The sequence below is a fragment of the Megalobrama amblycephala genome, linkage group LG7 (genome assembly GCF_018812025.1).
Source record: "Megalobrama amblycephala isolate DHTTF-2021 linkage group LG7, ASM1881202v1, whole genome shotgun sequence".
NCBI lineage: Eukaryota > Metazoa > Chordata > Actinopteri > Cypriniformes > Xenocyprididae > Megalobrama > Megalobrama amblycephala.
In genome coordinates, this window is record NC_063050.1 from 45,102,467 (window position 1) to 45,115,766 (window position 13,300).

Genomic DNA, 13,300 nt, shown 5'->3' on the forward strand with positions numbered 1-13,300 from the left:
AGCACAAGGCGATTTATGGCGGAAAAGTGGCTACTGTACAGCTTTGATCGACGGAAAGAGATTCTAGATTTAAAATGTCAGTGTAGTATTACTTACAGGGAAAACCTTCAGTAAAGTATTTCTACCTAAAAAAAAAAAAAAAAAATACAACTTTCCAAACAAAAAAATTAATGTTTCCATAAAGTATCTACAGTATTATTGCAATGCTATACTCACTGCGGTTTTAAAATCAACACTGAACAAAATCCAGCATGTTCAGAATTACGCAGCTAGAATCCTGACTAGGCATAGAGCAAGTGATCACATCAGGTTTTGTGTTTATTCTAAGATTCATTTACTTATATATGAGGCTTTGTGTGGCCTTTTTAATTTAATCTTGTAACACTCTTGTTTTCTATCTGTCCATTGCACTTGTATTCATTAGGAACAGGGCATTTTCTTTTTATGCTCCAAAATTGTTACATTTTCTACGTAAAAAATGACATCCTCTTCGTTCTTTAAAATCTAATCTTAAAACTTGATTTTATATATATATATATATATATATATATATATATATATATATATATATATATATATATATATATATATATATATATATATATATATATATATATTTGGAGATTCTTTTTTATTATTATGTGTGGTATAGTTGTTTATTTTTTATCATAATTTTGTACACCTTACATTACTACAACATTATTGTATAACAGCATACTTATTTTAAAGACCCCCTGTGGTGATAATTAAGTTTTTAACGTTGTTTATGTCTATGTGGTGTTTTTAATATGCTTTGTGCAACTAGACAAACCATGTACAACTTCATATGTCAACACTATTGCAGAGTATTTTCTCTTTAAAACTACAGTGAAAAAAGACGCTGGTGTCTGTGATGTCACAAACTACCTTGTAACCAATCACGTCAATGTGCCGGCAGGCTTTCGCATATAATTAACAGCGCGAACTAGCAGGGAAGTCTTAAGTGAAGCCAGGTTATCCCGGTATATTTTTCTGATGATATGAAAAATCGTGTAGATTTAGCAATATGGCTGGTGTATGATGTATGATAAGATGTTATGATGAACTATATGCCTTTCTTGTTGTTTAAAGCCTTTGTAAGGATACTGATTTCTAGAAGGCAGCTGTCTGACTCTGACATGGCGAACAGGAACATGGTTTGTAACATTAGCAACACATCATTAGCTGTTTGATAACATAGTCAAGCAAAAGGCTAATCATATTAATTACCGTTATGTGTCCGATGTTGTAAAGAGCGATATTGTGCAGCGTTTACCTTAGTAAGTTGACCAAGTGGATCTCTGGACTTGGAGGTGGTGCTAATTTGCATATTCATTGTTTTGTGTATACTAAATGAGGCAAATGTGTAGAGTTACATTCAAGCTATTTTAAGGCATGAAGATTTTTTTTTCACAGGAAAAAATGTTTAAATATGTCATTTTGGTGATTAAAGATGAGTTTTAAGGGATAAAATTACTGACTACATGAGGACTTTAAAATATAAAGACAAGATATCCTCCTTTGTATCTTCAGAAAAACATTTTAATATTCTTGATTTTTTTTATTAATTATTTAATACTGCCCTTCAATTAGTTTAATTATTATTATTTTAATATTCTTTATTATTATTTTTATTATTTTAATATTGGCCTTTAAGGTGGTTAATTATAAATTATTATTTAATTATTCTTGATTATCTCTTATTATTTTTACCTTTAATTATTTTAATATTGCCCTTCAAGGTAGTTTATTGTTGAGGGGCTAAAACTTTCACTTGAAGTCCACTTGTTGAGGTCCACTTCAATCAACTCATCGTAATATCAAAATGGCATCTGACAGCAGGTCCAGACAGCTTAATTTACTGATGTGACAAGCCGAACACTCTACAAGTCCTGTGCATGTTCTCAGATGTTATCTCTTCTAAAGCAAACACACAATCCCAAACGGCAAAGGGCCTGTGTTTCTGTGAGGACACTCCACACAAGGGGACTTTACAAGGGGAGCAAATATTTACTCTGACTACATTTAAAGACCATAGAGGATTGTGGTTAAATACACAGATGTGATTAGAAGCTTCCTTATGATGAGCTGGGCTTGGAGGTGTCAAAAGATGTCTAAAAATCACTCTTTTTTTTTCTCTTTTTTTTTTAAGTGTTTTTTTTTTCTCTCTGTTCAAGGTTTAGGAGCAGGGTGATGAGTGAAATAATCTAACTTGACAGGAATGATAATAGCATACATAAATCTTGTTGTTTTCCTTTCTGGGCTAAAGAAATGATTATTATATGTTCAGCACATGGTGAAAATGCACACAGTGATGATATGATTTTGTAAATACACATATCTACGGATGTAAATAGTGACACAAAGGGAGCACATTAGAAAAGATATTCTGAATGAGGTATACCAGGTCAACATCAACCTACTACCAGGATCTTCAACAGTTAAAGGAAAAAGCTAGCATTTTACGTTAGTCCGTCAGCACCATTTTAAAAAAACAATTTGCCTCAACAATATGTCTCTTTCCCAGCCAACGATATTGCAGAGAGTGAATTAAAAGTCACTCAAGTCGTAAGCTTTCCTCATGCCGTTCCCTCTCACTTCCTGTCAGGAAGAGCCCCCTCTCCGGACGCATAGCTCGCATCGGCAGGGCGCCGGCAGAATTAAGTGCCAGTTGGTGTTAGTGTGTTTTCTCTGGGCCTCGATGGAGCCCTGTGTTCAAAGAATGCTGAGAGCAATGTTATCCACCGGCACGGAGACCCTCGTGGGTCGTTGTCTGGGGCGGAGGAGGGAGGAAGATGGAGAGGGGGAAAGACAACACGTGGCCTGGGCCTGCGCTTGAACCTTACGTATATGTTATGCCTCTCAGCGGGGTCCAGGTCCGACTGTGAGATGGGGAGGGAGAAAGATTCAACCTCAGGTTCAACCACATTCCTCTTCAGTTCTGCGACGTTTATGGAACTTGCAAAGTTAAAAATGGCAGGACTAAACGAGACGAGTCTGCACTGAACTTCAAGCACATACTGCCAATGTCCCTGAATAGCTTTTAATTTTAAAAGGCCACTTTTAAGTCCTAAACCAATTCTTCAAAGAAATCAATCATGGTCAGAAAGCCTGCTGGTCTGAGCTGGAGGAATATATATATATCAGGGGTCCTCAACTCTGGACCTCGAGATCCATTTTCCTGCAGAGTTTAGGTTTAACATGCATCTCTGTAGATCTAAAAAAAAAAATCAGAATGGTGATGGGCTGAGAGAGAGAAAGTGTGTTTACTGACTTTACATCAAGTATAGTCTAATTTAGATTTTCAGTAGCTGGGTTTTCATTACAGATTTGCGCAAAACTTTTGAGATATTTTCTAAATGTCGATAAAAAACTATTGCGAAATTTCCATTAACTGATGTTATGCGTCTAAAACATATTTTTTTCCTCTCGCGATAAGTAATTCCAAAAATCATGGAAAAGTAGGTTTAAATATACACTGAAGCCACTGAACTAGCCATTATTTTTAATCGAAAGAGATGTAGGCATGTTATCCAAGCATTAATGGCAAGGAAAGCCCATTATACTTGGGAGCGGCTACGTATGAGGTGTTTCTGGTTGTTTCTCCCTCCTATCTGCTTCGAGGTCTTGATCAATTGTGCCATTTATTTGTTGTTTAGAATCCAGTCTTCCCGTAATTCTTTTGTCTTTCATGAGTTTAATAAAGAACTCTGTCTTGTCTTCTGTCCAAATGTACAAGAATGAATGACTTTTACGTATGCCAGGAGACCTGTAAATGAAAAAAAAATTCATGTTCCATTTTCATGTTTCCATTGCAGTTTTGCAAAATATTCCTTTTTCGAACTACCTGAAAAAAACAGCTTATGCAAGCATAAAAACTCCCATATATCCCGCAAAAAAGTTTTCGCGAAATTGACGTGTTTCCATTGGGCATATTTTATATAGGAGTTTATTCGAAATTGACGCGTTTCCATTGGGCATATTTTCAATTCGAAATTTTAAATGGAAATGCAGCTATAGTTTATTTGTTGTTTAATTCATTTTTACATCCATTTGCAGTATGTTTATCCTGCACAGTGTGTAAGAAGAACTACCGTAATGACTCTTAAAAACAGGCACCTTTCAATTCATACTCATATTAATAGTTATATTTTCGAAACAAACCGGCATATTCAAATAAATTACAGCCTCATATGAATCTGTAAAGTGGAGAAGTTGCCAATTGCCAATTTTTTACACTCAATAAACCTTTGCGGTATAAAAAACACTGACCCAGAATTTAAGCAGGATCGGCTGAAAGCGATCACAGGATTAAGACGCATTTTTGTTTTATGATACTCGTAAAGCCAATGGGGGAAAAAAAATTACAACAATTACATAAGACCTATAATCATAACTTTTACCCAGAAACTTCTTGTGATTTATTAACAATGCCTGGTGTCTTTTTTTCAAGTGTTCACAATTGAGAAATGATAAAGAGATCCAGTGAAGTCACTGCTGAGGCTTTTACTGGACAGTTGACCGATCGATTCCTCTTTCTTTCGCTCTCCCTGTGAGTATTGATCCCAGAGTCACTGTGACTCCAGGGGGTTAAACTCTTGAGCCACTGGCCACTCTCCATCCTCTTCCTAAAGGTCAGAGGTTAAGAAATGCCAAGTGCTCAGGGGGAAGTCAGTGTCTCCAGTATGTATTGACTGACGAAGGTGCCCATCTGTTTAACAAGTTAACTCTACATTAAAGACTCCCTGGTCAGGATCATCAACAATATCAGGACAGCAGATGCGAAACTCTGGTGATCAAAGTATGGAGAGAAACAAATGAGTTCTTTTAGCAGCTTATGAACTAAATGCATGAAAGGAAAAAAGACTAAAATAAGAACAAAGGAAATAGAGAATACCAATGCAGGCCCAGCCTTTCACAAACATGCACATGAAGATACTGTTTCTTGCTCTTGTACCTTAGCCTTTCCAACGTGTGAGGCATTCAGAAGATGAATGTCTTAAAGAATAGATGACCTGACACAAGGTCTGAGCGGTAATGGGTGATATAGGGAAACACGGCTGCCCGACTCCCATATATATCCGACAGACACACAGCTATCAGGAGGCCACTGTCAAGCAGATGGATGAGATGATTTCCAAACCAACTCCGATCTGAGAGCAGTATGCAATTGCTTTTCTGATGCTTATATAAAATAGCATTTAACAAAAGATTATTTTTGTGTATATTTTTAGCCCAATTTTTTTTTAAATCCACAAGCTTCTACTCCTCGTCAGTCTACTGTCTGTCTCAATGCAGGCAGCATTATTTATTGAAAAGCTGAAATCTTTTTAAGTGATATTCTCCAGTACAACAGCAGGTGGTATATCTTCTTCAGTGAGGCAGTGTGTGTGTGTATGTGTGATGGTTGTCAAAGAGAATTAGGTCGGGTGAAACACAAGGCTTTTTACGTGGATGCCTTGAATGGCAAGATGAGGACAATCAAAGATGATCTTCATGTAATATGCAGGGCCTAATCTGAAGCCCTATCACTCGCAATTTCCTGAACGGAGTGGATGCTTTGATAGCTGTTGTTTTACGCTCATCCTTCCTCTCTCATCCCACCCACATTCATTCTTCTGTAGCCTTCTGCTCTCCTCTCTCTGCTCTGCTTGAAAGTATTAAATGAATGTTCTGTGTTCAATGCAAGTTAAGCTTATATATATATATATATATTAGGGGTGCAACGGTTCAAATTGCTCATGGTTCAGTTCATATCACGGTTTTAGGGTCACGGTTTCGGTACGGTTCGGTATGTACTATGTTTAGGGAAAATAGACAATTTAAAAATAATCAATCAAACTACAAGCAACATCACAAATAAGTACAATAAAGCAAATATTCAAATAAAATAAACAGTGCTTTTCAGGTTTTTCAGGTATCTAACAGTAGTTTTCAGGTACAGAAAATGGATAAAGTAATCAAATATAAAATAACACTGCATATTATCTTTACTGTATAAAATAAGTAAAGATTAATCATTATTGAAGTTACAAAAACTATTCAGTCAAGAGCAGTGAGTGACTTCTTTGTTATTTGTTGTTTGATTCAACATTAAAAACAAGCAGCAGGAACAGGGTTTTTTTTCCCTTTAAGACATGCACGATCCAGTACATATACTGTTACACATGCGCTGTCTTTCTCGACTAATATATGTTCACTTAAGACATAACCGACTATGTTTGATAGGATACTCGCCAAGACGGGCATGTTGACATAATTTTTGTATGAATTTGTCCGCTGAAGTGCAAGACTTGAAAGAGAACTCAGTATTTGCGGGCTGACTGAAATAAGCGTGTGCGCGCGTCGGATGAGCGCACACAAATCTTCTCTCAGCGTGCGCGAGTTCTCTTTCGCGTCTTGTTCTTGAAGGTTTAAATCAGCAAGGCTTAAATGAGTTTAGTTTAAACACAGATAGCAACGTTTGCTGTTCAGGTCTCACCTGCGCTCGTGCGCTATCAACACCCGGGTGATGACGGCGTAAATGACTGGACATTAGAGCATACGGCACTTGCAGTTAACAGTTTACAAAGTTTTTGTCCACGCTTTCTGATTATCGTTGTTGTAACGTTTTGCGCATCCATCGACTAAAACATGTATTATCTGAACTCTGTCTGTTTTCCACGTTGCTATTTTAAACAAACCATATTAACCAATAGATGCGTCGTCATTCGAGATGGACCGCGGTGCAAGTGCGTACCGAACCGTAAGTGGAGAACCGTACGGTTAAATTTTTTACCAAGAACCGTTGCACCCCTAATATATATATGTGTGTGTGTGTGTGTGTGTGTGTGTGTGTGTGTGCTGAGGAAAGTGATATCTTTGTCTTTGTCCTTTTAACATTTAAGAGGATTTACCATGACAGCGCTAGTCAATGCATTTGTCAGTTGCATCTGGTAAGATGTTGTTTCCTTGTTTCAGTCCATTTTGCAACTGACTGACTCTCTCATAAAGACAGTCTCTGCTGCCATCTAATAATGCCATATTAATGTAACTTTCACTGAAGTCGAAATCACTAACCGATTCTTTCTCAATACCAAAAAATATGGCATGTTATTTATATAAAATATATAAATATATAATTATTTATTGAACAATATTTAAATGAACAACAATAGCCATTATAACAGCATAAGAAGTAAAATAGGAAATAAACAAGCAAACAGTTCAGTCAAACGTACAAAAGCAGCGCTCTAGTTAGTACAGGACTTACTTTCAATGTAAATATAAAGTTATGAAAATTAATATAGCCCTTAAGCCAAATCTATTAGCTCTGGAACAAGTAATAAATTAATAGGAACAAAGATTGCCCGTTTTATATACCAGTGGCCGAAGGACTGGCCAAGATGAAGCTGTTCTTTGCAGGTACATGAGTATATATATATAAAATATAAGCATTACCAGAACAATAATACAGAAATAAAGCAAAACTTATTCATTACAGCCATTGTGGTTTGGTTTGCAGTATTAGATACTTTCACAGGCATATTTTAAAAGAACAAAGGGCTGAAAGAATGAAAAAAAAAATTATAATAAAAAAAATCTATTAAAAGTCGAATGTTTAATACAGCTTTATATAACAACTATCAATAAAACACAAGTGAAAAGCAATAAACCACAATAGGCTTATAGAAGATGATGAAAATTGATCCTGTGTTGAGAATAAAGGGATTCATTTCAGAGAGATGCAATAAAATTGCAGTTAAGAATCGCTGTCTAACAAAAGAGCAACCCTCCTGATCCTGAGTGATTAAAAACTAGTCTGTGACCCCAACCTTTGACCTCTAGCCCCAAACGTACTCCATCTTGTACCATAGATATTAATTAGAAAATTTGTGCAGACGGTACCGTATCCGGCTGGATTCTATTTTGGGATAAGAAGGAAATGTAAGTAAAAGAAAACGAATCCATCAACATCCTCCCTTTCTCACTGCCTATTCAGTCAACAAAAGGACTGCTTCACTTCCTGTCTACAACAACAGCACTTCCTGTGCAGTGATATCATGTCCTGATTAACCACAAGATCAATCAGAGACCCTGAAATTCTTCCGGACTCTTCTTCCAAATAAGAGAAAGAAAAAATCTTCATAAAACAAAAAAATTCATAAAACAAAATTATCCCTCTACAAAAGACTGGGGTAAACAGAGCTCAAGACCTCATTTGAGCTTTGCCGCCTTTTTCCACCATTTCTCCCCCACAATAAAATTACATTTGCATCAGCTTTGAGAGAATTTAGTTCAGATGATTTATTGAAGTAATCAGCAGCAACGCAGCCCTTTCATTGCAGCACAGGGCCTGCGACACGCCGCCACTGGAACGGGTTTTGGGCCGGAGGCTTTTTTTCAGTGGAGGCAGGCAGAACCCAAATTCTCCCCTTTGATTAGATTAGCATTACACAACAGCGTGACAGATATGACAAATAGGTGCATTAGAGCATGTCATTTATTCCCTCTTTTCTAGATGCTTGGGTTCACGGAGGGACCCCCACCTCATGCCTCACTTCGGCAAATATATGCAGCCCCTGACGCCCCGTGTGATGCCTGATCTCTCTGGATTACCTTCAGAGAGGGTTATAGGAGGACGAGAAGTGCTTTATTTCTGAAAATAAAAGCAATAAAAAAAAATACAAGGAGTGCTTGTGTATGTGTGCTACTCATTTGTATGTAAACACCATGATTCATTCTCACCTTTATCCATGGATTGCTAATACTGAATAATTCAATAATCTCTTTACACAAGCAAAATGATAGTCACTGAAAATCTGTATTAGCGTTGACTTAATGTATTTGTGTATGTGTGTGTGTGTGTGTGTGTGTGTGTGTGTGTGTGTGTGTGTGTGTGGCGACAGAATATCACACACTTCAGTGACTCTCCTCCTCTAAGGGCACCCTATGGCTACCTCCATTAGCCCCAATCACAAACACTCAATCGGGTGCATATTATGCACACATGCTCACTCTCTCACTGCACACACACAATTCTACCATCAACACCACTGATTTCCTCTTATTAAAACTGACACACACAAACACACACACCTACAATGAAAATCAGGATCTACCATAAACCGCTAATGTTTTATATAAAGTTTATTATAATGACCACAAGCTAACTTTTGCACAAACTTCCAATCTAATATCTAATTTTTCAAGTACAGATGTCTTTGAATATCTCCAAAGGGAGGATTTAGATCATTTTAGGAACAATTTCTTTTACAAACTATAGCAAAGAACGTACACACACACACACACACACAAACACAGAGCCCTGCTATCAATCCTTCATCCTACCTGCCTTAAACACTCTCTGCAAAACCCGATGGAGAGGCCGATCGATCACAAAATGCTATCAATGTTGCATTATCCTCTGTGACTGGCTATATGACCAAGAACGTTACACTGGGTCAAGACCCCTGACCTTTGAACTCACATCAACAGCATAAAGAAGGGCACTGTGGCCATTTTTCTGGACTTTTGTCTCTACTCAGTGCTTAGTAAGACAGAATTCAGGCTGGCAGTGTGAAGATAACACCTGCAATGATGGATTTATGAACAGTAAAGGGAAAAACAGAGAGGGGAAGTTGGTAAAACCTTGAGGAGAGATGGAGGAATGACTTACCTGAGAACACAGCAGCATGACCAGTTCAACCACAGAACTGCTGGACTTCATACACACAAGACCTGCAAACAAAAAAAAAAAACTGACTATTTTGCTGACACATGAACATGTGAGTGGCCTAATTCTGCACCATCTTGCGGGGTCAAAGAGTATTGATGACATTAATGAACCTACATGATGCTACTGTAAACTAATACATGTTTGAGCTTGTATTACATGAGACTAAATATGGTGAGCATATGTTCTATTGATCTACTGAAATACAGCTTTAAAGAACTTTATACGAGAGAGAGAGAGAGAGAGAGAGAGAGAGAGATTTAACATGAAAGCTAAAGGTAAGAACAAACAGGAAGCTGGAGGAAGAGGAAGGAAGGAAGCATTTTTGTTTTAAGTGGCTCTCTAAAGTCGCTCTGCAGCTATCAATCAACGTTTCATTTCTGTGCTTGGCAGTGGACAGCCCAAACACTCGTATGAGTGTGCTGACCTCTGACCCCGTGCTCTATAAAAGAACACTGCTATTATAATCAGTGAGTTAAAAGATACTTTCAGCCACATTTACAGCTTAAATCTGGTTAGAAGTGAGAGAGGGGGTGTGGGCGCTATTGTAACATATAGAGAGTGATGAGATCTCTCTGTGTTCGTGTGAGGTGATGTGAACCTCTCTTCAAACCATAACAGTGTATTAATAAAATGCATTTGTGTGAAATATTCTGAGTAGAGTAGAAGAGTAGCTCACTGGTGCCCTCGATGAGTAGCTCCTGTCCGTGACTGCCTAGCAGTGTGCGAGAGAGGAACGGTGCGAAATCCACAAAAATCTCTCGGAGTAACGGAGCTGCCTTCTCCAGAGCATGTTCCAATCTCTCTGAGATACTGAAAACACACACACAAACACACTTTAAAATAGTGAACAGCCTGTGAAATAGCAAAGAAATATCAAATATGTATTTCTGGAGAAATTCAAAACAAAAACAAAGACCTCATGCTGGGGGTGGAGCTCTGGGTCATTGGGGATATGGCAGGGACAGATGGCAGGTTGGAGCTGGTGGAGGTTCCTCCTGCAGAGAATACACCGGCAAATTACTCATTACCCAAATACAGGGATCCACTAAACAACACAGGGATCCATTAAGCTAGAACAAGCACATGTTTCATAAATGAATCTTCACTAAATCTACAGATTAGAGCTGGCTGATATGACAGATAATCGTTTTGACATTATTATTATTGTTATTTTTATTATCACCACCATCATCATGCCAAAAAGCCTAAACAAAAGAGTTATGTAAAATCTGTATTGCATATTGGTTTTTGGACATTTTATAGAAACAATAATAATATTAATTTTGATATAAGCCATATAAATATTAGTTTGTTAGTATTTGTTTTCCCTTTTATTCAAACAGATACTGTAGCCAATTGCAGTAGAAATACAGTAAAATCTAGCTCAAAATAATCAATGCAGTTTTTTTAAAAAAGGACACAAAAATTATGTTTAATCAATAATTAATTATTTAATCTTTTATTCGACAAGAATGCATTGCATTGAGCAGAAGTAACATTTCTAATGTAACAAAAGATTTCTATTTCAAATAAATGCTGTTCTTTTGCAATTTCTACTCAAAGAATCTGGAAAAAATTTATCAAGGTTTCCATAAAAATATTAAGCAGCCAAAACAACATTGATGATAATTAGAAATGTTTCTTATGCACCAAATCCGCATTAGAATGATTTCTGAAGGATCATGTGACACTGAAGACTGAAGTAATGGCTGCTGAAAATTCAGCTTTCCCGTTACAGGAATAAATTACATATAGTGAAATATATTGAAATAGAAAGCAGTTATTTTAAATTGTAATAATATTTCAAAATATTACTGTTTTGACCTGTTTGATCAGATAAATGCAGCCTTGGCGAGTCTAAGAGACTTCTTTAAAAACACAAAAAAAATTTTTACCAACCCCAAACTTGTGAAGGGTTGTGTATTTGTACTAAAAAAAAATTAACATGATCAATTCTGATCAATAATGCAAATGAGATCAGAGTTCAAATGAGATCAATCAGAGTTGAATCATGAATCTATCACCTGATACAGACAGTTTGAAGTGATGACCACAGAAATAAACTCAACAAATACCTAACACCATTTAGGCTACTGAAGTTTAAGCAGAGACTCTACTAACACATCTCGGTAATATTTGCCTCACTCGCTAGGATCATGAAATCTGTGTAATGACACTTAAAGGGTTAGTTCGCCCAAAAATGAAAATTCTGTCATTTATTACTCACCCTCATATCTTTCCAAATTCCGTAATTAAATTGCTGTCTGTGGAGGAGTCAGACAGCTCTCAGATTTCATCAAAAATATCTTATTTTTATATAATATGTGTTCCGAGGATGAACGTTTTACTGGTGTGGAACGACATGAGGGTGAGTAATTAATGACAGAATTTTCATTTTTGGGTGAACTAACCCTTTAATGGTCAATTAAAACGTATTAAAATAAATCAATCATTTTTTCTATAGCAAGCAAAATAATTGTGATTGTACTGACGATGTTCATATTGTTCAGCCAAACTAACAAACCAGTAAAATCACTCTTTCCTGCCGCTATCTACAACACTTTCATATAAAGGAAAAGAGTGAAGATGTGAGTCGAAGCCTTGAAACCATGTGAAAGGAGCTTTAGCTGAATGATAGCTCTGCTCTCGTTAGCATTCATGTAAAATAAGCATTAGAGCAGCTCTTACACTCCCCCTGATAAAACAGCCCATAAATTCATTAGCCCTGTGTGTGGCTGTGATTAGTGTACGAATAATTATACGTCAATAAATTTCATCTTGCCCTGTAAGTGTCACATTTTGGGCTAGTAAAGGTCTTGGCTCGATCATGCTCTCTCTCACAGGATATCACACCACAATAAATCTGCATGCACTAATATCTCTACACACACGTGGAGTCTCAGGGCAGGGATAAAACTCTAGCAGGATGACAGGCAGCAGTGTGGAATGTTCCTGGCTGTGGGGACAGCGGCTCTTTAAGTTCCAACATGTGCTTCTGCAGAGATGAAGTAGCCACTTCAAACAGCCCGGAGAAAATTAGCTTATCACAATTCAGCTGGGACCTGCCCCTCTCCTCGCACACACATACACAAGAGAACCATAAAGACACAGACAAGCTTACAACTACAAACATGAGATATAGACCCATGAGTACACTAGTTCAAAGACAAGAAAAGCAAAAGGGAGCTAAAAACACTCCCTTCATGCAAAAAGGATCATGTGTGCATGCAGATGTTGGTTTCACTATATTAGAAAAGACATCTCATGGATGCAATGATTTTTAGACAGAGGTGATGATGTTGGCTTCAAATCCAATCCTCTAATCATCACACAAACTTGTCGATATGATTAGATCTACTGAAAAACATGATTTGGATGATGTATGAGGATTTTACATTGTGAAGGCCACTTGAGATGCCCTTAAGTTGGTTTCACTATATCTGTGAGGGCTGTTACAATGCATTAGCTAACATTAACTAGAAATGAACAATACATCTGTTGCTGTATTTATTAATCTTTGTTAACATTGCACGTCCTGATATTGCTGAGTTAGATGCGTTCATC

General features: G+C 37.0%; 1 protein-coding gene across 5 annotated transcripts in view; it reads right to left on the bottom strand.

Annotated features, from left to right (window-relative positions):
• The window catches only part of lrba (LPS responsive beige-like anchor protein), a 270,378-nt gene that overhangs the window by 157,783 nt on the left and 99,295 nt on the right, over positions 1–13,300 (bottom strand). For all 5 annotated transcript variants that reach the window (XM_048197706.1, XM_048197710.1, XM_048197707.1 and 2 more), the window contains exons 31-33: positions 10,653–10,731; positions 10,413–10,546; positions 9,677–9,738 (exon numbers count right to left, since the gene is read on the bottom strand). In XM_048197706.1, the coding sequence (XP_048053663.1) occupies positions 9,677–9,738; positions 10,413–10,546; positions 10,653–10,731 (275 nt within the window). The remainder of the gene's footprint in view (positions 1–9,676; positions 9,739–10,412; positions 10,547–10,652; positions 10,732–13,300) is intronic.